The sequence below is a fragment of the Pygocentrus nattereri genome, chromosome 2, assembly GCF_015220715.1.
Source record: "Pygocentrus nattereri isolate fPygNat1 chromosome 2, fPygNat1.pri, whole genome shotgun sequence".
NCBI classification, from domain to species: domain Eukaryota; kingdom Metazoa; phylum Chordata; class Actinopteri; order Characiformes; family Serrasalmidae; genus Pygocentrus; species Pygocentrus nattereri.
In genome coordinates this window covers 19449645-19473133 of record NC_051212.1, presented here as the reverse complement: position 1 = coordinate 19473133, position 23489 = coordinate 19449645, and the positions used below count along the sequence as shown (strand labels likewise).

Here is a 23489-nt window from a genome sequence, read left to right as displayed (position 1 = left end):
GTAGTGTATTCAATTGAATATAGGTTGAAAAGGATTTGCAAATCATCGTATTCTGTTTTTATTTATGTTTTACGCAACGTCCCAACTTCATTGGAATTGGGGTTGTAAATGTTCCATAGGGTTAGCGTACTGAATTTATTTTATATGTTTGTCTGAAACCAAATTGGTTTTATGTTACTGATTCCTTTGAACAGTGATTCCAAATTTTCTTCAGAGCTACCTGAGGACTGGGAAACTACAGCTAAGGTGGTGAGAGAAACTGGCAAAAATGTGTTGGGTGTTTCGTCTAGTCAGAGGAAAGAAGACAAGGACAGTTGGTGGTGGAATGAGGAAGTCCAGTAGAGTACTCAGAAGAAGAAGGCAGCTAAGAAAAAATGGGATAACCAGAGAGATGAAGGAAGTAGGCAGGAGTACTGTGAGGCTAGTCGCATAGCGAAAAAGAATGGTGGCAAAGGCAAAGGCTCAGGCCTATGATGAGCTGTATGAGAGGCTGGACAGTAAAGAAGGAGTAAAGGACTTGTATCGTTTGGCTAAACAGAGATAGAGCTGGAAAGGATGTACAGCAGGTTAGGCTGATAAAGGATAGAGAGGGAAATGTACTAGTGAGTGAACAGAGAGTGTTGAGTAGATGGAAGGAGTACTTTGAAGAACTAATGAATGAGGAAAACAAGAGAGAGAGGAGAACAACGGGGGGAGAGATAGTGGATCAGGAAGTGTAGAGAATTAGTAAGGTGGAAGTGAGGGCAGCTTTAAAAAGGATGAAGAATGGAAAGGCAGTTGGTCCAGATGACATACCTGTGGAGGTATGGAGATGTTTAGGAGAGAAGGCAGTGGACTTTTTAACCAGGTTGTTTAACAAAATCCTGGAGAGTGAGAGGAATCCTGATGAGTGGAGAAGTAGTGTACTGGTCCCCATTTTTAAGAACAAGGGTGATGTGCAGAGCTGCAGTAACTACAGAGGTATAACGTTGATGAGCCACACCATGAAGGTATGGGAAAGAGTTGTTGAAGCAAGGCTAAGGCGAAAGGGTTCAGACCAGTGAGCAGCAGTTTGGTTTCATGCCCAGAAAGAGTACCACAGATGCAGTTTTTGCGTTGAGAGTGTTGGTAGAGAAGTACAGAGAAGGTCAGAAGGAGCTACTTTGTGTCTTTGTGGATCTAGAGAAGGCATATGATAGGGTGCCAAGAGAGGAACTGTGGTACTGTATGAGGAAGTCAGGTGTAGCTGAAAAGTATGTTAGGGTGGTGCAGGACATGTATGAGTATAGTGAGACAGTGGTGAGGTGTGCAGTTGGAGTGAGAAATGGTTTCAAGGTGAAGGATAGCAGCAAGAGTGAAAGGGAAGGTTTACAAGACTGTAGTGTGTCCTGCTATGATGTATGGTTTGGAGACTGTGGCTCTGTCTAAAAGACAGGAGGCTGAGCTGGAGGTGGCGGAGATGAAGATGCTGAGATTTTCGTTGGGAGTGACAAGGATGGACAAGATCAGAAATGAGCAGATCAGAGGGACAGTGAAGGTGGAGCAGTTTGGAGATAAAGCCAGAGAGGCCAGGTTGAGATGGTTTGGACATGTGTTGACGAGGAATAGTGGATATATTGGTCAAAGAATGTTGGAGATGGAGCTGCCGGGTAGAAGGAGAAGAGGTAGACCTCAGAGAAGGTTTATGGATGTAGTGAAGGTGGACATGGAGATGGTTGGTGTAAAAGTAGAGGAGGCAGTGGATAGGGCAAGATGGAGGCAGATGATCCGCTGTGGCGACCTCTAAAGGGAGCAGCCGAAAGAAGAAGAAGAATTCCAAGGTTTTGAGGAGCACTGTAGTAGTGCAGTGTTGGGCGCTGATTGGCCTGTTCTCCTCTTTCCCTGCTCTCGGTGAACATGGTCTTTTCCTCATCTCTTTTCAGCCTTTTCAGTATCTGCTGTTTTTACGTGCCTCTCAGATGTATTACAGTGCATGTTTCTCACTGACTTGAGCCTTCTCTTTTGTATTTATCATTTGCTTCACTTCTTTGCTTCTTTGTTGGTGCTTTTCTCCTTTCACCTTCTTTCGATCAGCTTTGTAGCATAAATGTTTGATGAGAGTGTGATGAAGTGTGTATTTTTGTGTGTGTGTGTGTGTGTGTGTGTGTGTGTGTGTGTGTGTGTGTGTGTGTGTGTGTGTGTGTGTGTGTACTGACAAGCATGCATGGTCTCTAAGGTTTAATTAGGGACCAACCAGTAGATCCTGTCAGTAGTGGCAATGAAACACACACACACACACACACACACACACACACACACACACACACACACACACACACACACACACACCACTCTCTTGATAAAGGAAAGCAGAGTTCGTGATTGCACAAAAAACATAAATAAACGAGGAATTGCATGTCCTATGCTGTTTTGTTTACAGTCCCTGTCCACTCAGAGTAGGAGAAATAGTAGAAGTTGTCTTTTTACCCGGAGATGTTTTTATATCCAGGAGTGAATTGGATTTTTCTTTTTATGCTACCTTAATTTAAACTTGCAATGGCTGCGTGGGCCTGCGGGCTATTTACTGAGCATGTCAAACCTCTCTCAGTCCTGTACCTCACTTTACCCTTCACACAGCTTTATTGGCATAACAAAATGTAGACCAGACCAGCAGCACAAGAACAGCGCTAACAGAGACATTAGACTATTATGGGAAGGTGATAAAGCAATAAAGCAGGACAAACTAGAGAGAGGAGTGTGTGCAAACTGCTGATTATTTCTGTGGCAAAGATAATGATGGTGATGGTGATGATGACAGTAATGATGACGATGATGATGATGATGATGATGGTAATGGGTATGATAAACAGTGTATATTGTTTGCATCTTTACAGAACTTGCTGTCCTCATTCAGTCATTTCGTTCATTATTTAGACTCACTGGGCTTGAATCTCTTTGTGTTCTCCGGCACCCTGCTGTTCTTACTGTACTTTGTGTGTGTGTGGGAGTACTCTGGTTCTGGACTGCTAGCTGGCAGCAGCTGCTTTCTCACCACTTGTAGCTAACTCCAGAGGAAATTAATATCAAAACAAGCAAGCTTCAATCATCTCCCCCACAATTAGAGGATTTTAAAGAACAAAAGGAGCACTCAGTCTGTGATGTTTGCTCATATTCTTAATTAGGCTTCATGTCCTCACATTATTTCCCTTACAGACAAATGTTCCAATGCTTACATTTGGTTTGTTAATCATAAATGACTGAGCAAATGTTCTTTTGAGTCTGAGAACTGTGATTGTATCTTTGTCATCAGAAATTGAAGGATGGTAGATGGCAGATAGTCTACTTGTACACACTCTCAGCACAAGTGGTCTATTTAGAACCATTTTTAAAAGATAATCAGAAAACTCTATACAGGTTCTCCGTTGTGAATGTTAGACTAGATGACTATAAGAAGTAATGCTGGAATATAATTACCAATTATAACCTTGTGGACATCATAACCTTGAAACATTTTCTGAGCTAGATCTTTGAGTTGTCATGGTTGTGCATAAAACAGATGCCTTTAGAGCCCTTGAACAACCATTTTAAGCAATGATACAACAAGCAAGCCACTGTTGGGGGTGCAAGTTTGAATTCCTCGACTGACGGTTTGACTGGTTGATTTTTCTACAACTGGCCTGTGAGCAGTTGGCCATGATGGCCTTGAGTAAGGCCCTTAACCCTTACTGCTCTAAACAGCACTGCTTACCAGTGCCATGCTGTTTTCATGAGGAATTTCTATTGAAAATTGGATCAGTAAATCACAACTTAACCATCATAACATATTGATTTTTCAGAAGACTTGCTTAGCAGTGCCATGCTGCTCTCAGTCTAGACACTGTTAGGCAACAGAAAGACTTATTTCTATTGTTAAATGGACCAATGAACTACAACTTAACATAACATATTGATTTCCCATGACAGCATATACAAAGCTGTTGTGGTGCTGAGCACAAAAAAATGTTCTTTTTCACCTTAATTCTGAATGATTTCTGCAGCCACAGATTCTGGAATATGGGGAGTTTTGTTAGCCTACACAACCCAGAAAATGTCAGTTTGCGTACATCGTCAAAGGTCATGATTGTATATTCAGCTGCTATATGGAAATGTCTAACCTTTAAGAAAATGGGTCAGCGTTGATTAGCGTGTTATATAATTATTAATTTTCTGCCCTGAGATTTGTGGATTTCTGCAATATTAATCCTTAAATGCACCGATGCCTCGCTAATCATCTATGGGTTGTTGGCAGTCAAGCACATATATCTAACACAAATGGATCTCCAAACTGCAAGGGTACTGTAAACTGTCCAAATTGTGTAAAATATGCTGTGTGTCACACTACTAATCATCCCATATCACTGCTGTTTGCAGCTGGTGTACCCAGCAGAATTTTTCAAAGGATTGTACCAAGGTTTGGAAAAAAAAATGTGTAGCAAAGCTGATTAACTTGCATAAAGAAATCATCGTGTTTCAGCAACATACTGGAACATGAACCAGCGTGGCTTCTGTGGTAGTCCTGTATTGTAATTTATCCAATCCATTGAATATACATAAACAACATTAGCCAAAGGCAACATATTGTAACAGCACCAACAAGGATGGATATCAGCTTAGAAAATGAATCATTTTTCACAAATCATTTTATTCATTGCCTGGACATTAATGGCCAAACATTTAAAGGTATCTGTTGTCACTCCTTGCTACTGTTAGGACCTTTAATGTAACTGGACCATCACACGTTTTAGTAGAATATGTCTGTTATATAACTATATGCAAAATATGCAAAAACAAATGAAATGGAATGAGGTCAAGGATAATTAGCTACCTAAGCTGCGCTTTTAAGGGTTAGTGACTTTTGGTAAAGGGAGAAAAATTTGACTTATGCTTATACTTATGCTCTGAACTCTAACCTTTGCTCTTATTCTCTTTGCTCCTAACAGGATTGCTGAGTGCCTGTGTGACCTCTGTGACCCCATGAGGACCGCTCAGGGAGATGGAACGTAACAGACTTTTCACCCTTGATCTTCACTTCCTTGTCACAGTGACTCACCAAGATTGAGACTGAAGTCTCCAGGTCCTAGTCCTCCTCCCCGACCCTTCCAATCTTCCCCCCGTTCCTCTCCTCCCTCTCCTCTCTGCCTTCCTCCACAACCTTCCATCCTGGCACCTTCCTGTTCAGATAATCACTTCCTCTTCCACCTCTGACCTTTATCTTGGCCTTTCAAGAGAACAGACCTATAAACGAAAAGAGTGCAAGATCTAAAAAGAACAACAGAACAGTCATGCTCCCCTTACGCTCATGCAAGCGTAACTTGGGCCCTGCCCGCAGATCGGACGCTCTAGGCTTGGTCTGCTTAATGTGTCTGACCCTATGGTTGACACTGGCAACATGCCAGCGCTTTGACCCCAGCGCCAAGTATCCCACAGTCACTACTAACTACGGCAAACTACGGGGCATCAAAAAAGAGCTCAACAATGAAATCCTGGGCCCTGTGGAGCAGTACCTGGGGGTCCCATACGCCACCGCGCCCATCGGAGACCGACGCTTCCAGCCCCCAGAGGCTCCAGGCTCATGGCAGGAAGTACGAAATGCCACACAGTTTGCCCCCGTATGCCCCCAGAACCTACACGGAGTGCTGCCAGAGATTATGTTGCCCGTGTGGTTCACAGACAGCTTGGATGTGGCGGCCACCTACATCCAGAACCAGAGTGAAGACTGCCTCTACCTCAATGTCTACGTGCCCACGGAGGACGGTGAGTGCCGCATCCAGCACAATGTAGTGCAGGATAATGAAAGCACTTCAGCACAGGAAAACACAGTGCAGTGCTGTAGACAAACACAGTTTGTGCCTTAACTCATAGATGTTGCAGATCCACCAGCCCTCACTCATGCTGATGCTGTGTGCTTCTGAATAGAGTAGGAGATATTTTAATGATGATTTGTAGCAATGCACCATTTATGAATTCCGATTCTGATTTCTTTAGTGCCAGATTGGCCAGTGGCTGAATTTTTGACCAAATTAATGTCCACTTTTTCAGCCTTTTCTTTAATCTGAAGCGCACACTGTGTGGGTTAAATGAAGACATGAAATACACTAGCACATTTTCAGAACTGCTTATCAGTCAGCCCTGCAATAGAAACAACATTATTAAGGCCAAACTGGCATTTTAAATTCCTCGTTTTTAATTCAGTTGCCTATTCAAATAAAATGAATCAAAGAAAGTGCTACATTGAAAGTACAAATCAATTTCATAACAACGACTTGTGCATAATTGAGCTACAACATTTTGGCACAGGTGTAGCAGCAGTATTCAAATACAGCACATAGCCACCTCATATTATTGACCTTAAAAACTGCAACAGAGATTGGCCAAAATTAAACAAATAAATTGCCAGATTTCTGATTTTGTGTTTTAAGCAAAAAACTTTTGCCAATTCCAAGCTGATTCCTTTTGTGCATCTTGAATTATGCAAGGTTAATGAAAATTTGTTGTACTGTTTCTGTTTTGAGGAAGGAAAAAACTATGCTTTACCTTTTTACTATTCTTGATTTTTTAGCATCATATTGAACAGAAGATGTAATTCATAACAAATTTTGCAAGCAATTATTTAATGACTTGTAATTTTAAAAATGAAGTTAATGAAATTGAATGTATATCATATTGAGCGGTAACACTTCTAAGACTTCTAAGGGTTAAGGAAATGTTAGGCCTGCTAATATGATAGATATCATGCCACATTGCTCGGCAGAGCTTTTGTTTTTCAGGAGGCGGAGCTAAAGGGATATTTTTCTTCTCTTTCCACCAAAAGCACTTAATACAATGGAGATTGTTCCCTGTTGCCGATTTGCAATGCTGGGAGACTTCTGACCCAGTGCATGGTGTTGGAGCATATTCTTCTTCTGCTTTGTGAGTGAGGTTAGAGTTAGTGGATGCAGGCAGGAAAGCATAGAACCACACTGAAAAAAATGAATTGTTCTATGAACTTCTTTTAATTATGCCAGTCAGATAAGTCTTTATTACTTTAATATAAAGTGCAGTTGTAATAATTGTCAACATATTTTCAGTGTGTCAAGTCAAACAACCTTCTTGGTTTCTTTTTTGTGTGCATTATTGAAGTCACTGGGCACAGAGTCAAACAGATGAAACAAATAAACTGAGAACTAACAGCCCAAATGACTGAATGACTTTTGTGGGCTGGGGTAAATCCATGACTTTTTTCTCTTTTCCACTTCCATTTTGTTTTGGGTTTTCGAAGAGAGTAAGGTGGACAGGAGCTCTCAGTGGACCAAAGTATCCATTTTCAAGGCTACATTTTGTTTTTCTTTTGCAATTAATACTTCCAGAGAAACAAATGATCAATATTGGTGGCAATTTGTAATCTTTGAGCTTTTTCTCCCCAGTTCTCTCCATCTGGTCTTCTGTTTTTAAGCCTATTTTTGTTGTGAGATGGTGAAGGTCTCGCTGAATTCTTTTTATCATAAAGAGCTTTTGCAAACAAACCTATTTTAACTCAAAGTCAGCACCATCTGCATAAGAAAGAAGAACCTTGACAGTTTACAGACTACAACTTCTAAAACTCACTCTCTCTCATACACCCACACAGCTCTAGTGGATTTAATTGAGAAATAATAGAGCATAGCACGTCAACATGCAAGTGCAATTCCACTGGGGCTCTGCTGAGGACAGACTGAGCATGCTTGTTTGTGTGTGAGTGAGTGGGTGAGTGTGTGTAACTGTGTTGTGCGCTTGTGTGTGTGAGTGTGATTTCATAGGAACACCCCTGGTGCGAATATGGCTGTTTTATTCTCTTGCCTGTCAACACCACCAGCAGCTTGTAGCTTTTTTGAGCATTCACAGCTCCTCTCTCGCAACTCCTCTCGCTCCCTCTCCTGCTCTCTTCCCTCCGTCTCTCTCTTTCTCTCCCTACCTTCAGATATCTCTCTCAGTCTTTCTCACTCCTCCCTCTCTCCTGTCCCTCTCACCCTTCCTCCTGCTTCTCTTTCCTCTTTCTCTCATCTGTTTCTTTCTCCTGTCCTGTGACCTCAATGAAATTTGCCAGTTCTCGCAGGCTCAAATCTGCCAATTTCCATTTTCCCAAATCCCCAAATTCCTTTTAATCCAGCCAATCCTTCCCAGTGGCCAATGCTCAGGCCCACATATTAGATAATAAGACATTTTATTTAAAACTCATAATCATAGACCTTTTTGTCAACACCAAATAGTGCGCTTAACGTCTCCCAATCCCTTTTTACCAGGACTGACATTACAACACATTTCCAGCCTAGTACCTGTTTCTCTAATGTGTCTTAGAGCTGCATGATATGGACAACATATTCATATTCATAATATATAATTGATGTTATTATGATATCAAAACACAGGTGAGAAAGTCACCTGGAGAGTCAGTCTGCAGTTGGTCACAGCACACAGTAAAAACAAGGGGACGATCATTACGTTTTTATAGGGATGATACCGATACTGATACCCATTATTGGTTTATGAAGCACACTGGTAACCGATATTTGGGGCTGATATTCATTTATCTTAAATTTGATGTGATGTGACACAACATATTGTATATATGATTGTTATATTAAATAAACATTAGAACCTTTCAATCATGCAAAGGGTTTTTTGAGTATTTTCTTTATTAAAGAACCCTTGAAGAACCATCTCTTTTAAGCTTGTACCATGTCAATGTTGTAAGAGTAGAAGAACCCTTTTGAGTGTTATAAAGAACCCCTTTCAAAACCATCTATAACACATTCATGGATTTCATGTTTTCCATCAATCTGAAGAACTATTTTACGATGTAAAGAACCATTGAATGCAAATTGTTCTTTGAGTGTTTATGATTTTATGCAGAACCATTTTCTTTACTAATGAACCCTTAAAGACCATCTTTTTTAAAAGTGTATAGACAATATAGCAAAATAGTAGCTTAAACTTTTATCTTGAAGATAAAACGATACAATTAAATTAAATAGCTGTGAATGACATTTAATAGTCAGTGACATCTGCATCTTTCACATAACTTCAAACTATTTTTCATTAGGTTTACTTATCGTGGGGAGGGGCACGAGACTACAGAAGTGTGTTTTGTTGAACGGTTTTGCATCAGATATGTGCACAAATAACAAAATGTGCTTTTATCAGCAAGTTCATATGCTGATTACTGGAAAAGTTCTGAATATTGTTTCCAATTAATGATCAGGCCGGTAATCAGTCAACCCCTAGTAAAACATTGTCGTTGGTTAAAGGGTTTATTTAGCAGACTTCTGTAGTGTGAATATTAAATAAAGGCTGATATCAAGAAAGAGTTAAAAGAGAGTGAAAAGATAGGCTAGTTTTTTTTTTGCAGCCTTTGTGTGTGTGCATGCAGCAGAAGTGTGTAGCCCTGCAGGGTTTTGGGCTGGTGCTGCAGCTCTGTCGTGTGAAGGCCCAGGGGGCAGTTGAGCAGAGGCCTCTCATCAGTCACTGTCCGTGAGGGCGATCGGCTCACCCCCCTACCACTGCCCCGTTCCAGACAGCATGCCCTCCCATACATCTCCCTCCAGTCAATTCTGGGAGCGCTCAGCGCTGCAGTGTGCTCCTGCCCAGCCATGATCTGTCATTCAAAGCCTTCTGTCAAATCCAAGCAGCCACGTGTAGCCATGCACCATGCGGTAGATAGGCTAGTCACAGTACTCTGCAAGTCTTAAGCCGTCAGAGAACAACGCATTTAAAGCTTATTGCTGGGAAAACACTGACACTGCAGTAAATCCAAATACATATTAAAAGTTATATTATATTTTATAAGAGTTCCACTCTTTATATTTTATTTACCAGCACTGTTGTAATTCATTTTTACATGATCAATTTAAACCTGACTTTGTTTCCACATAGTTTTTCACAGTAAGACATTTGTAGCATGTGAAAAATGCCTATCCTCTGTTGCATCACTTACTGTAGTTCCAAATAGCCTGTGGAAGAAACATCAGCACAAGACCTGTGTGTTGGAGGATGGGTCCCCCCTTGTGAGCCTTGGTTCCTCCCAAGGTTTTTTCCTCAGCTCTGAGGGAGTTTCTCCTTGCCCCTGGCTTGCTCACCTGGGGGTTTTACATTTCATGTTAAAACTTTGTCTTTACTGGAATTCTGTGAAGCTGCTTTGTGACAACAAAAAAGCGCTACAAATAAATTTGATTTGATTTGATTTGTGAAATGGTATTCCTCAGTGAAGCAGCAGTACACAAGCCTAAGATTACTGTGTACAGTGCCAAGCATCTGCTGGAGTGGTGTAAAGCATGCCGCCACTGGACTCTAGAGTGATGCTTCAATCTTACTTCAATCTCAAAAGCCCAAAAAGTTCATATAAATGTAATGGTCAAGTGACCACATGCTTTAGGCCAGATAATGTATGACCAACCAGGCACATTGCTGAATTCAGAGTGAGCTGCTTTTTTTCCTATATGTGAACTGTGTGGACTGGATAGTGAATGACATGCTTTATAACAGTAACAATGATTGTGTAGTAAAAAACTGAAGTGACAGCTTTGTTTAAAAAAAGCAAGACAATGTGTACAATACAAACAGTTGGGATTTAATGTTTGTCAGTGCACTAGCTTGTCCATTTCCAAAGTCTTCCTTTAGACAGTCCAGTATTTGTGATATTAATATTGATCTTTGACTAATCAATACTTCATTAAGTAAGTTCATTGAGATAAATCAAGTGGAATCAGGGGTGCTGGTGGTGGAATTGAACAAATCCATGCAATGGCCAAAGAGTATTGAGCAAAAGAACCATAATCTTGTCATTTTCTTTTTGTTTTAATGTTTATTTGCAATTGATCTTTTATTATGTTTTATAATCCAAAGCATGCTGTAATAATATATAATAATAATATAGTTTTAAGCAATTGTCCTTCTGTACAGTACAGTATGCCCTTCTCTTTATCCAGATTTTAACAAAGGTTTGATAATTAACTGATAAGTTGAATCAGATGGATTTGGGCTGGTGGTAAGTAAGCTGTGCTGCCCTCTAAGACTGAGAGTTGTTCATTCTTGCATTGCATATATTGGCATTGTCTTGGTCTTTTGCTTTGTTCTGTCCTTGAAACAGGTAACTGTCTTATTCCCTGTTCAGATGTGCTAGTAGCCCATCTGCACATAAAGCCCTTTGTACCACACCTCACTCACTGTCCCTCCTGTCCTGACCAATACTCAGGGCAAAGCATCTCATAATGATGCAGTAAGAGCTCTTCTAGTGAGTGAACTATTCTACTGTAGTCCTCTGAAGTCTGGGAGAACCGTAAGGGCACACAAAACTAGGACACACAAATGTGAACATGTTTTTCTTTTATTAAGCAATGCAGTGCTGTTTTTGGCCCTTTTTTCATTTCTCACTTATTTGTGCGGAGAGTGGTCTCTCTCTTACACACCCCCTCTTCTTTTTTCCACTATGCCTCCCGGTCTCTCTCCCTATCTGCTGGTGTTTTCTGTCTTTCTTCCTGCAGTCATCCTAGTTCTGACCATGCTCCTTGGGGATGCAAACGCAGGCTTTAGGACCCTGGGGGAACTAGGAGTGGGGACAGGGGCAGCCAGTCAGTCCCAAGTGTTTTGGGAAGGGTCTGATGAGATGGTTTCTGTGTGACTGCTCTGCCAGCTCCCTGCTGACGATAATGCTGGCATCTACACTACCTCAACCCTAAGCCTTGCTAACATAAAGAACATGAGATGCTAAAGCTAGCAACTCTTTCAAGCACCCTTAAGTACTTTATCCTAAGATGATGCTAATATAAGTAAATGATCTTAACACTGTCATGGCCCGTTTAGGTGTAGATGTCTCCCTAGCATCTCCATCATAGCCTAAGGGCCTAAAGCATGAGCACTTAAAATTTCTAAAACATCAATCTCCGTCGAGTACTTTAAATCCTTAAAACATCAACTTTAAGATGGTTCTAATATACAGAAAGTACAGGGTATATGGCCGATACGAATAATAGGTAACTAAGGGTGGGTGATCACTTCATCACCTCAAACCCAAGTCTTTCAGCATCCTCACATAAAGAACATAAGATGCTAAAGTTACCATTTCTATCATATACTTTATGTAGTCTTATATTTCTACTACAAGATGATCTTAATAGATGACCCTTATGGGCAATCTCTTCCCTATTTCCAAATGGCAGATCAAGTACTAGCCAATAGGATATAGATTTACTTTGGACTTAAAAAGGTTTTAGGAGTGCCCAAAAAGGCTCCACAACGGTTCCACACTAAAGAACCTCTAAACAACCCTTAAAAATGGACATATAAATACAACACTGTAAAATGACAAAACATGCCCAAAGATCAACAGCTTCTTACCCCCTACTGCTTCCTAGACTGGTCCATTAATCACTGAGTGCATAAGCTCAATAATAAATCTTAGCTAACTGCAATACAGCAATTATGTCGTAGAGAAAACACATGGCAAGTTTGACAAAAAACTCACTCACACCCAGCACATCACATTGTTACGGTTGGGGGAAACTGTAGCCTGTGCACAGTGGATGTGCTAGGAAGTCCTAAAAGCACTTTCTCTATTTGTGTGCATGAAGCAGTGTCCAAAACATGTCTGCATCGCTGCGGATAGCCGTGGCTGCTTTATCTATACTCTATGCGCTTGCCCCGGAGGTATACATAGATAAACAAATGCATGGATAAATAGACAAATGGATAATAAGTAAATAAATGCATAACTAACCAGGCGAAATGCACCACCACACAAATATGATATTATGTGTGGCCTTGATGCAAGAACGATCAGGAACTTTATTTGCGATTCAATCTTTTCAGATCCCAGAGGCTGGCAATGAAGAGTATTTTTGTCAGAAGGAGGGATGGAAAGCAGGGGAATTGGATGGCATTTTCTCTGGCAGGGAAATGAAGGAGTACTTCGAAGCGGCACCTGAGTGTTTGCAGACGGACCTTTTTTAATTAGCGTCAGAGCTAAAGGCAAAGGTGCCGGTCTGAGACGTCCCTGTTCTGACGGTAGAGTTGAGTACCAGTGGAGAGCAGAGAACAAAGCAGCTTTGAGCCACCAGACCACAAACAAACACAAGTCCAAAGTGAAGGGTCTGGGTTAGATGCAAGAACAGAAGTGTTTTAACGTTAGATACGTGCTAAAAAGAATGAAGTAGTGTAGAACAGGGAATCGAATATGGTCAAGAAAGAACGGAGTAGAGGAGAATTGGGAAATATGATAGGGAACCAATGGAGTATTGGAGAATTGAGAATTGAATATTTAAATTCCACATTCATTTGTATAGCACTTTTATAATTACCTTGTCACAAAGCAGCTTCAGCAGAATCCAGGCCCACACCATTAATGAGCATGTTGGGGATGACAGTGACCGGAAAAACTCACCAAGAGCATGAAGAACACAACTTATGAGGATATATTCTAAGAACAGTTGAGAATTGCATGTTCTAAGAGGAATCTAGTACTGGAGATTTTGGTAGTATACTTAGTAGTATACATTCTTCAATACTTCAATGAAGTATTGAAGAATGTTCTAGAACCCATGTGTCAAACACAAGGCCCGCCAGGCCAAGTCAGGCCCGTGACACAGTCCTATTCGGGCCGCTGAATTATTTTAATTTTCTGTTCTTATTAGCCATTTCACCATTCTTTTTCTATCTCCAGTATCTTTCATTTTTGGCCACTGAATGGACAGCAGTTGACAGAGGAGTTCAGCTTTGCTGCAGAGTGGAAACATTGAAACATGAGGTCAATTACTCACTTAGAGTTAGAGTTTTTATTGCAAAGTAATGAGCAGAAATTGGTAACTTAATTGTGTGTGTGTGTGTGTGTGTGTGTGTGTGTGTGTGTGTGTGTGTGTGTGCCCAGAGAGGATACTTTTTGAGTTACATCCTGAGCTTCAGCTCATCTTTTCTAATAGGTTGGGAGTTTTAATGCTAGTTGGAGAGCCTGATAAAGAAAAAGAGAAGCACATAATGATAGCCAATGAAGGGATGGACAGGGAGACATAGTGGATAATGGAGAGACAGAGAGAGAGAGAGTAAGAAAAAGCTTTTACATTTCTCTCTCCCTCTCTCTCTCTCTCTCTCACATACACTCACTCTTTTTCTCTGTCTCTCCTGCTCTCTCTCTGAAGGTAGATGAAGCTGAGATTGAAGACAGAAGTGGGGGATACAGAGGGAAGGGTCGCCTTGGCAACCCTGCAGCTCTTTCAGCTTGTAGCTGTCAGGCATCGCATCAGAGCTGTGTGTGTATGTCTATGTGTGTGTGCATACTCAAGGGTGTGTATGTGTGTATATGCGTGTGTTCATCCATTTGCCTCTCTGCTAGACTCTCAATGAGGGAATTAGCAAGAGCTGTGCTCTGCTTGCTATTTATAGCCTCGGAGGCGAGAAAGAGTAGAAGAAAAAGTTTGTGAGTGTATGTGTGTGCGGGTGTTTGAGTGTGTGTACGTACTCCTGACTGATGCCGTCATTGCGCAGATGTTGCATTCTTTAAAGAGTCTCTCTCGTGGTATCTATCTATCTATCTATCTATCTATCTATCTATCTATCTATCTATCTATCTATCTATCTATCTATCTGTATCTGTCTGTTCGTCTATCTGTCTTTATTGCTGTCGGTTGATTTCTCTCCCTTTCTCTATATTCTTGCCATCGTCATTCTTTTATTCTCTCTCTCTCTCTCTCTCTCTCCCACACTTTCTGTCTGTAATGGTCTCTCTCATCTATGTCTCTCTCTCTCTTTCTTTATTGCTTTTTTATCTCTTTCCCTCTTTCTCTTTATTGCTGTCTTTGTCATTCATTCTTTCTCTCTCCCTCTTTCTATTAATTATTTTATTCTCTTCCTATATCTCTTCCTTTTCTCTTTATTGCTCTTTCTATTTTCTCTCTCTCTCTCACTCGCCCTCTCTCTCTCTTTTCCCCTCCTTCTCTCCCTGTGTTGCTGTCTCTATCTCTTTTCCTCTTTCGCTTTTTTGCTTTTTAGGATTTTTAATCTCTCTCTATCTCTCTTTGTCTTTCTCTCTATTGCTCTCTCTCTCCCTCCTTCTCTCCCTCTCCTTCTCTATCGATGTTCCTTGCTCTTTCTTGATCTCTCTTGTCCTTTCTATCTTTTACTCTCTCTCTTTATTGGACTCTTACAACCCCAATTCCAATGAAGTTGGGACGTTGTGTAAAACATAAATAAAAACAGAATACGATGAAAATTTGCAAATCCTTTTCAACCTATATTCACTTGAATACACTACAAAGACAAGATATTTAATGTTCTAACAGATAAACTTTATTGTTTTTTGCAAATATTCACTCATTTTGACTTTGATGCCTGCAACACGTTCCAAAGAAGTTGGGACAGGGGCGTGTTTACCACTGTGTTACATCACCTTTCCTTTTAACAACACTCAATAAGTGTTTGGGAACTGAGGACACTAATTGTTGAAGCTTTGTAGGTGGAATTCTTTCCCCTTCTTTCTTGATGTACAACTTCAGTTGTCTCCGTTGTCATATTTTGCGCTTCATAATGTGCCACACATTTTCAATGGGAGACAGGTCTGGACTGCAGGCAGGCCAGTCTAGTACCCACACTCTTTTACTACGAAGCCACGCTGTTGTAACATGTGCAGAATGTGGCTTGGCATTGTCTTGCTGAAATAAGCAGGACATCCCTGAAAAAGACGTTGCTTGGATGGCAGCATATGTTGCTCCAAAACCTGAATGTACCTTTCAGCATTAATGGTGCCTTCACAGATGTGCTGACACACCCCCATACCATCAGAGATGCTGGCTTTTGAACTTTACACTGATAACAATCTGGACAGTCCTTTTCCTCTGGCCCAAAGGACACGACGTCCATGATTTCCAAAAACAATTTGAAATGTGGACTCGTCAGACCACAGGACACTTTTCCACTTTGCGTCAGTCCATCTCAGATGAGCTCAGGCCCAGAGAAGCCGGCGGTGTTTCTGGGTGTTGTTGATATATGGCTTTCGCTTTGCATGGCAGAGTTTTAACTTGCACTTGTAGATGGAGCGACGAACTGTGTTCACTGACAGTAGTTTTCTGAAGTGTTCCTGAGCCCATGTGGTGATATCTGTTACAGAATGATGCCAGTTTTTAATGCAGTGCCGCCTGAGGTATCGAAGGTCACGGGCATTCAATGTAGGTTTTCTGCCTTGCCGCTTACTTGCAGAGATTTCTCCAGATTCTCTGAATCTTTTGATGATATTATGGACTGTAGATGATGAAATCCCTAAATTCCTTGCAATTGCACATTGAAAACGTTGTTCTTAAACTGTTGGACTATTTGCTCACACAGTTGTTCACAAAGTGGTGAACCTCTCTGCATCCTTGCTTGTGAACGACTGAGCCTTTCAGGGATGCTCCCTTTATACCCACTCATGACACTCACCTGTTTCCAACTAAACTGTTCACCTGTGGAATGTTCCAAACAGGTGTTTTTTGAGCATTCCTCAACTTTCCCAGTCTTTTGTTACTCCTGTCCCAACTTCTTTGGAATGTGTTGCAGGCATCAAATTCAAAATGAGTGAATATTTGCAAAAAACAATAAAGTTTATCCGTTTGAACATTAAATATCTTGTCTTTGTAGTGTATTCAATTGATTATAGGTTGAAAAGGATTTGCAAATCATTGTATTCTGTTTTTATTTGTTTTACACAACGTCCCAACTTCATTGGAATTGGGGTTGTATGTATATTGCTCTCTTTGTCATTCCTTCATTCTCTTTTCATTGCTTTCATTTTTATTTTATTTTCTCTTTTCTCTCTCTCTGGTGCTCTCAATTTGTTCTTTTTCACTTTTCTACTTACCTCTCTTTCTCTTGCTATCTTTCTTGTTCTTTCATTGTTTATCAGTTTTCTCTCTGTATTGCTCTTTAAATTATTCTGTTCTTGTCTTCACTTTCTTTGTAATTCTCTCTCTATTTCTCTTTACCTGTGTTGCTTTCTTGTTCTTTCATTTTCTTTTTATTGTTTTTTTTTTGCTTTTTTTTTGTCTTTCACTATCTCTTCTCTTGTTCTTATTCTTTCATTGTCTTTTTCGGTCTGTCTTTCTCTGTTGCTCTTTTTCTCATTGTTTTGTTTTCCCTTTCTTTATCTCTCTATTTCTAGCTCTCTCTATTTCTAACTCTCTTGTGTTGGTTCAGTCTCTCTCTTTGAATCTATGACTTACTATCTCTCTCTCTGCCGATCTGTGACTCTTCCTCTATTTCTGAAGCTTCAGAAAGGCATAAATGTTTGGTGGATTGTTAGCGTAGGAGCCGCTGCGATTGAAGCTGGAATTCAGCTGCATCACCCGCTTGAAGATTTAGCACATCTTGACCCTTGGTGGCATGAAAAGCCATGAGAGCTGGAAATGAATGGGCCTCAGTAATAGAGATATTAGCTCTTCAAAGCCAGAGGACAGTGTGTGGTGGAGGATTCTGGAATGGCAGGTGTTTGTGAGCTGGAGGTTGAATTTGAAAAAAGCCGTAGGAGGGATAGACTGGCCTTCTCACAATGAAAATTCACAGATGCTATAAAGGGTTTAAGTCATTCTCATTCTGTTTTTGTTATGGTTTTCCAAAATGGTATCTCTCTCTCTCTCTCTCTCTCTCTCTCTCTCTCTCTCTCTCACTCACACACACACACACACACACACACACACACACACACACACACTCTTAGCATTCGCTTGTTCCTCTGACGCCTGCTGCATCCTCTTCTTCTCTTTTTCTCTCTTCTTCTTGTCCCCTTCTCTCTCGCTCTCTCTCTCTTGCTCACTCCCTCTGCAGCTCAAAGGGTTGTCTCTTCAGTGCCTGCTGTAGCTAAGGTGGCAAGTGGCTGTGAATGCAAATAAGATTCACCCCCTCCACCCCTTCCCCTCTCTCTCTCTCTCTCTCTCTCTCTCTTTCTACCTCTCTCACACACACATACTTACATATATATATGTATATATATATATATATATATATATATGTAAGTATGCTCAGTGAAAGAGCAGAATCCGAGAGAGGGGGCCAACAGGATGGAAAGAAGAATGGAAAGAAAATAAGAACATGATAAAAAAAGATTAAATGTCATTTGTTTTGTCTTTTTCTTTCCTTTGTCTAAAAAATATTGTGATTTTTATTCTTGTGGAGAAGGCCACGAGAATAAAAATTTATATTTTTTTCCTTTCTGATCCTCAAGTATCACCAGACACCGAGTACCAATGTCAGTCCTAACTCAGTCATGACTTGTGACGGGGGGAATAGACTGAGATAGACTTCAATGTTGTGTTTTGATGAAACCAGTTTTCTGGTTTTCTGGTCTAAAATTAAATAAATGTGTTTATGACTTTACTGGATGGAATACTTTATATTTGCATGCGTTCAGAACTAAGAAAAGTCAAGAAGTTGCTGTATTTTTTTGGTATGGTTTACCTTTGAATGCTTAATTAAATTTGATATACTGAAGTCCTTGCTGATTGTGCCTCCCCTTGAAATACTGTCATTACAGAATTTGCAGTCAGCATTTTTACTACTGTTTTTTCTGAAGTGTGAAATAATCCCAGACTTCAACATGTTGCTTGTTTCACTCAAGCCCTACTGGCATGCATGCAAGCATCACTTAGTAGCACCATGTCATGAATCAATATTCTCTTGCTGATAACATCCATCCATCCATCCACTTTCGAAGCCGCTTCTCCATCAGGGTCGCGGGGAATATTCTCTTGCTGATAACAGTACTATTTAAATGCCAGTGTCAGGCACAACATTCATTTATTAGTGTACTGAATATTTCTGCTGTTACCCTTTACATGTAGCATAGCAGATTTTTATTTGGTTCAAGTTGGGTTAGCAGCAAGCAAGCATTATGTTGTCATCATCGTAGTGAAGCTACAGTTAGCCTACTTCAGTCTGTCATTGTCATTAGAAATTTGTTTGTCCTCATTACCCATAAGCAAAGAGAAAAATTAGTTTTAAATGTTAACTACCTTCTATAAATGATCACATTCTTTAGAAGCCTGTAGGTTAGGACTGCTTTTTACAGCCCAAGGTTCCAGTGTTGGAGGTATTTTCGTTCTTTTGCTACCTCTTTAAAAAATGCCATATTGAACATTGTTTACTGACTACTGTGCCAGCTAGCTAGGTAGGTAGTATGCTAGAAACTAGCACAGCTCAGCTACATTTCCACTATTAGGAGAAGCAGTCAACCAACTACAGTAGTGCAGGGACAAATTGCAATGATGACCTTATATTTTGCAGTTGAGCAACATGCAGTACAAACAAAGACCAAGAGGTCTGGAGATGAAGGCCTTATCCACATCCAAAAACATGCCAGGCCTAAATTTGCCATGCTGACCGTGCTGTAAGAGGAATGTGTCAAAATGTTGAAGTGGTCCAACAGTCTTTGGACTGTGAGCCGTGCAGAAAGTGCTACGCTTTATTTTAATCTAAGTGATTAGTGGCCACGTTTTGTATGTTTTAATAAGATTAAGTCAATGTCAATGAGACATGGAGGAAAGAGATTGTCCCACAAAATGAACTAGATTACACTAAACCAACATGATTAGCCTGCATCTGTCTCACACACACACACACACACACACACACACAGAGAGGAAAGATGGGAAAGAGGCAAACCAGCCAGTGACTTTGCAGTCTTCAGAGCCATAAAAAGGGTTTTTAAAGCAATTATTACAGCATGAGTAGTTCCAGTTCTAATATATGATTGTGACCCACATTTAAAACCACTCTAAAATACTCAGTGTATGGACACAGAACAGAACAGCTTAGCAGTTTTTAAAAGGCATTGTGCTCTTTATAAGGTAGTCTTTGTCTGTAATATTATTGGCATCTAAAGCATGCTGTTAACAAACTACGTTGCTTGCTGGAAGAATTGCTTATTATGATTATTATTGTAATAAATGGAATTATTTTTTGAAGTATATTATAGTATTTTGTATTTTCCCATCATTTTAGAAGAGCAGCAAGATACTTGAGGCCATGTGTACTAGTAATTTAGGGCTGCTACAAACATTTATAAAATATAAGATAAATTTGCTTAAAATTTTAGCAGTAGCACGTAAATTTTAAGCAACAAAACCCACAATGATGTGGTGATAGGCATAAAGTAAAATGCAGTGAGCTGTTCAGAACCATAATAAACTTATTCAGACTGCAGAAAGACAGATATTGTGCAAAAATGGCATTAAGCACTTAAAAACTTATAGACAAGAGATAACAAACAGTGTTGTTTTCATTTTTAAGACATTGGTTATATATCTTTGCTGTTCTCTTGTGTCACTCATCATGTTAAAACATTGCAGAAACCTGTTCAGAGTTGCCAGATCAGGCAAAATCCACCAGAATAACATTTTATTCTACTTTCTGTAAAAATAATAGTTTATCAGTTATGTCTTTTTAGTATACTGTGTTAGTTCCATGTAACATCTTTATAAAGCATGAATAAAAATGTTATCAAGAAAAATAGAAAAAATGTAGTGGTACCAAAAATTCACATGAAAAGCAATTAAGTTTTTTTTCATGCACTCAATTAAAGTAAAACATGTCATGAATTTTTAATGCTTTTAGAATATTTGAAAGTATTTGATAAATACAGCCATACAGTTATTGTACCATTGTTAAGGTGTGTTGTAAGGCACAAGAAATAGGAAAATCACATTGCAGCATTGCCTCTAGTGGCTTACCTTATGACACTGGCATTAAATATCTGATAACAGGTAGTCAGGGTTGTGATACCCTGTAGTCAGAGTTTATAAAGCTGCTATATCACGTGTACGACCTCGCTGAGGCTTTATGAAGGATGTAGTGAAGCTCAGAGGCTGGGGTGCTGGTCATAACGCTCATGAAACCTGCCTGTAATTGTCACTGTGGCTGGTGTTGCTGGAAATTGCTTTAACCTTCAAGCCTTCTCCATCGCCACCACTCCGTAAATGTCATCCTATCTGGCTGCTCTCCCTCTGCTCGCTGTTTAAACACTCCTCTTTTCACATACTCACTCTATCTCTCCCAAACATTCCCCCTGTCACAAGCACACACACACACACACATTCTGTTCCAATCACCTTGTGGCAGTATGCCCTCTCTCTCTCTCTCTCTCTCTCTCTCTCCTACAGCCCTCATATTGGAGTGTGTCTGTGGGAATTTGTGTCCATTCAGTCAAAAGATCATTTGCGACGTCAGGCACTGATGTTTGATGAGAGCGTCCGGCTCACTGTCTGTGTTCCAGTTCATCCCAGAGGTCTTCAGTGGTGTTCAGAGTCAGGGCTCTGTGCAGGCCACTGGAGGTCCTCCACACCAGATTCTTCAAACCATGCCTTTATGGGCCTTGGTTTGAGCACATGGGCACAGTTATGCTGGATCAGGAAAGGGCCGTCCCTTCTTTTTCTTTGTACACTGTAGCATTAATGTTGCTGTTCACTGGAACTAAGGGGCCCAAACCCTAAAAACAGGCCCAGAACATTGTTCCTCCTCCAACAAACTTTACTGGTGGCACTGTGCAATCCGGTAGGTAGTGTTCCCCTGGCATCCACCAAACCCAGATTCGTCCATCAGACTGACAGTTAGTGAAGCATGATTTATTAATCCAGAGAACAATTTTCCACTGCTGTAGAGTCCTGTATCTTTACAAGAATCCAGATTACGCTTGGCATTGTGTCACATTAATTAGCAGAAGAACACGTGTTTATTTCACTTTGTATTATTATTGATGTTAGTTGTTAATTGTGCATATTATTGAAAATAAATGAATTTAGTAATGCAATAAATCAATTTTCTATGAGTGTAATGATACTCTGCCTCCTGTCTTTCATGCTCCCACTTGCTAGTGCCATGATCTTGCACCTTAATTTTGAGCTTGTGCTATGATCATGAAAATGGGGCCCTGATAATCTCACTCTAATGCTACTGGGCCAACATATTCTCTCTTTGACCTCCATACTGGATGAGACATGTTAATTCAGCAAAATGACCCCAATCTTCATGCTGCATTATGTTTTAGCTTAACTATCAATCATGGTTACCATAGTTGTTCTTATCTTGAATTTGCATGACAGACCACAAGTGTAGCATGAAATAATTTTTGAAGTTTTATAATTACGTTACTTTGGAACCAGCACAGAGCACAACACAGTGTGATATGATTTGAGTGGAATAATCACTGGGAGCAAAACTAAGGGAAAATCAGTTATATAGACAGTGGATTGTATTCAGAGCCTTTTGTTTTTATGTTAGTAAGCATAATACTGTTCATTGTCTCTTGAAAAAAGTGCAGTTTCATGTTTATTTTTATTTTTTTTACAAAGTTAATGTTTCTTCTAAATGTTTGGCCTGTGGTGTGGATGAATGAAGGCAGGGTGTAACACCAGGCCAGCATCGGGTGTTTGCCATCTGTTTATTTCTGGAAAACATTGTTGAATCTGTCCAGCAGATTTCTAACCAAATGTGCCTTCTACACTTAAAAAATTAGAACTTGTGGTGAATTTAAGCATGCATGTGTATATGTGTGTGTGTGTGTGTGTGTGTGTGTGTGTGTGTGTGTGTGTGTGTGTGTGTGTGTGTGTGTGTGTGTGTATGCCACAGGGAGCAGTCTGTAGCCTAGCCTTGATTTCCAGTCGATTGCATTGCCTTCACAGACTGCACCACCAAACTGGCATCAGCCCACCCCCCTCTGGGGCGAAAGGGAAGATATTTCAAATAGAAATATTTTCAGTTCTCTCACTTAAATGCACAGAACCACAGTTTTGAAAGCTTCTGAATTCTCACATCATAAAGTGATGGAGAAGAGTTGTGGCCGGCTCTGTTCAATGCCAGGAATCGAACTGATTCCAGTTGTCAGCTAGATTGAACACCAGCTGTGCCCATTTCCTTCCTTCATGCGTTTTTAGAGGAAGGAGGAGATTGCCGTCATTTACCTTTTAGACCTGTGTGGCCTTCTGATTACAAGACCGGGTGTCCAAATCAGAGAATGTGTCATTTTGATTGATGTCAACTAATGAAGTATGCTCTGAAAGTGTGTGTGTGTGTGTGGGTAAAGGTTTGTTTTTGTACATTATAAGGACAAAAATATTCTGAAAAAACAAAGAAACACGATTAGCGTACAATTAAAGGGCCAACAAAATTATCTTGAATTTGTTTTCATTGTTTACAGCTGAAATGTTAAAAGTATCTCTTTATGGTTACTGAGGATTAGATTATTGTTATTTTAAGGGTTAGACTTAGAAAATTATTTTTACATTACATTCATTACATTACATAATGTGTTTTTGCCTGTAGGAAAATAGAATACATGCTAATAAAAATAAAAGTAAGTAGCGGTGTCGGGACTGATTTAGATGGCACAATAAATTCTTGGCTGGGATGAATCGTGAATTTCACCTTTGTAGGAAAGGAGGCTACAATCAATATAGTTTCTAAAAGTAATAACCTTGACTACAAGGTATGTGTTAACCTCAGGACAGGAAAAAACTCAGACATACATAACTCAG

At 40.2% G+C, this 23489-nt stretch overlaps 1 protein-coding gene across 3 annotated transcripts in view; it reads left to right on the top strand.

Moving 5' to 3' along the window:
* Nucleotides 1-23489, top strand: part of nlgn2a (neuroligin 2a) — a 195891-nt gene that overhangs the window by 71284 nt on the left and 101118 nt on the right. For 2 of the 3 annotated variants that reach the window (XM_017710304.2, XM_017710303.2), the window contains exon 2: nt 4938-5751. In XM_017710304.2, coding sequence (XP_017565793.1) covers nt 5280-5751 — 472 coding nt within the window. In that variant the 5' untranslated portion in view covers nt 4938-5279. Of the gene's footprint in view, nt 1-4937; nt 5752-23489 lie in introns of those variants that run through there. The other variant, XM_037547666.1, reaches the window with a different exon arrangement.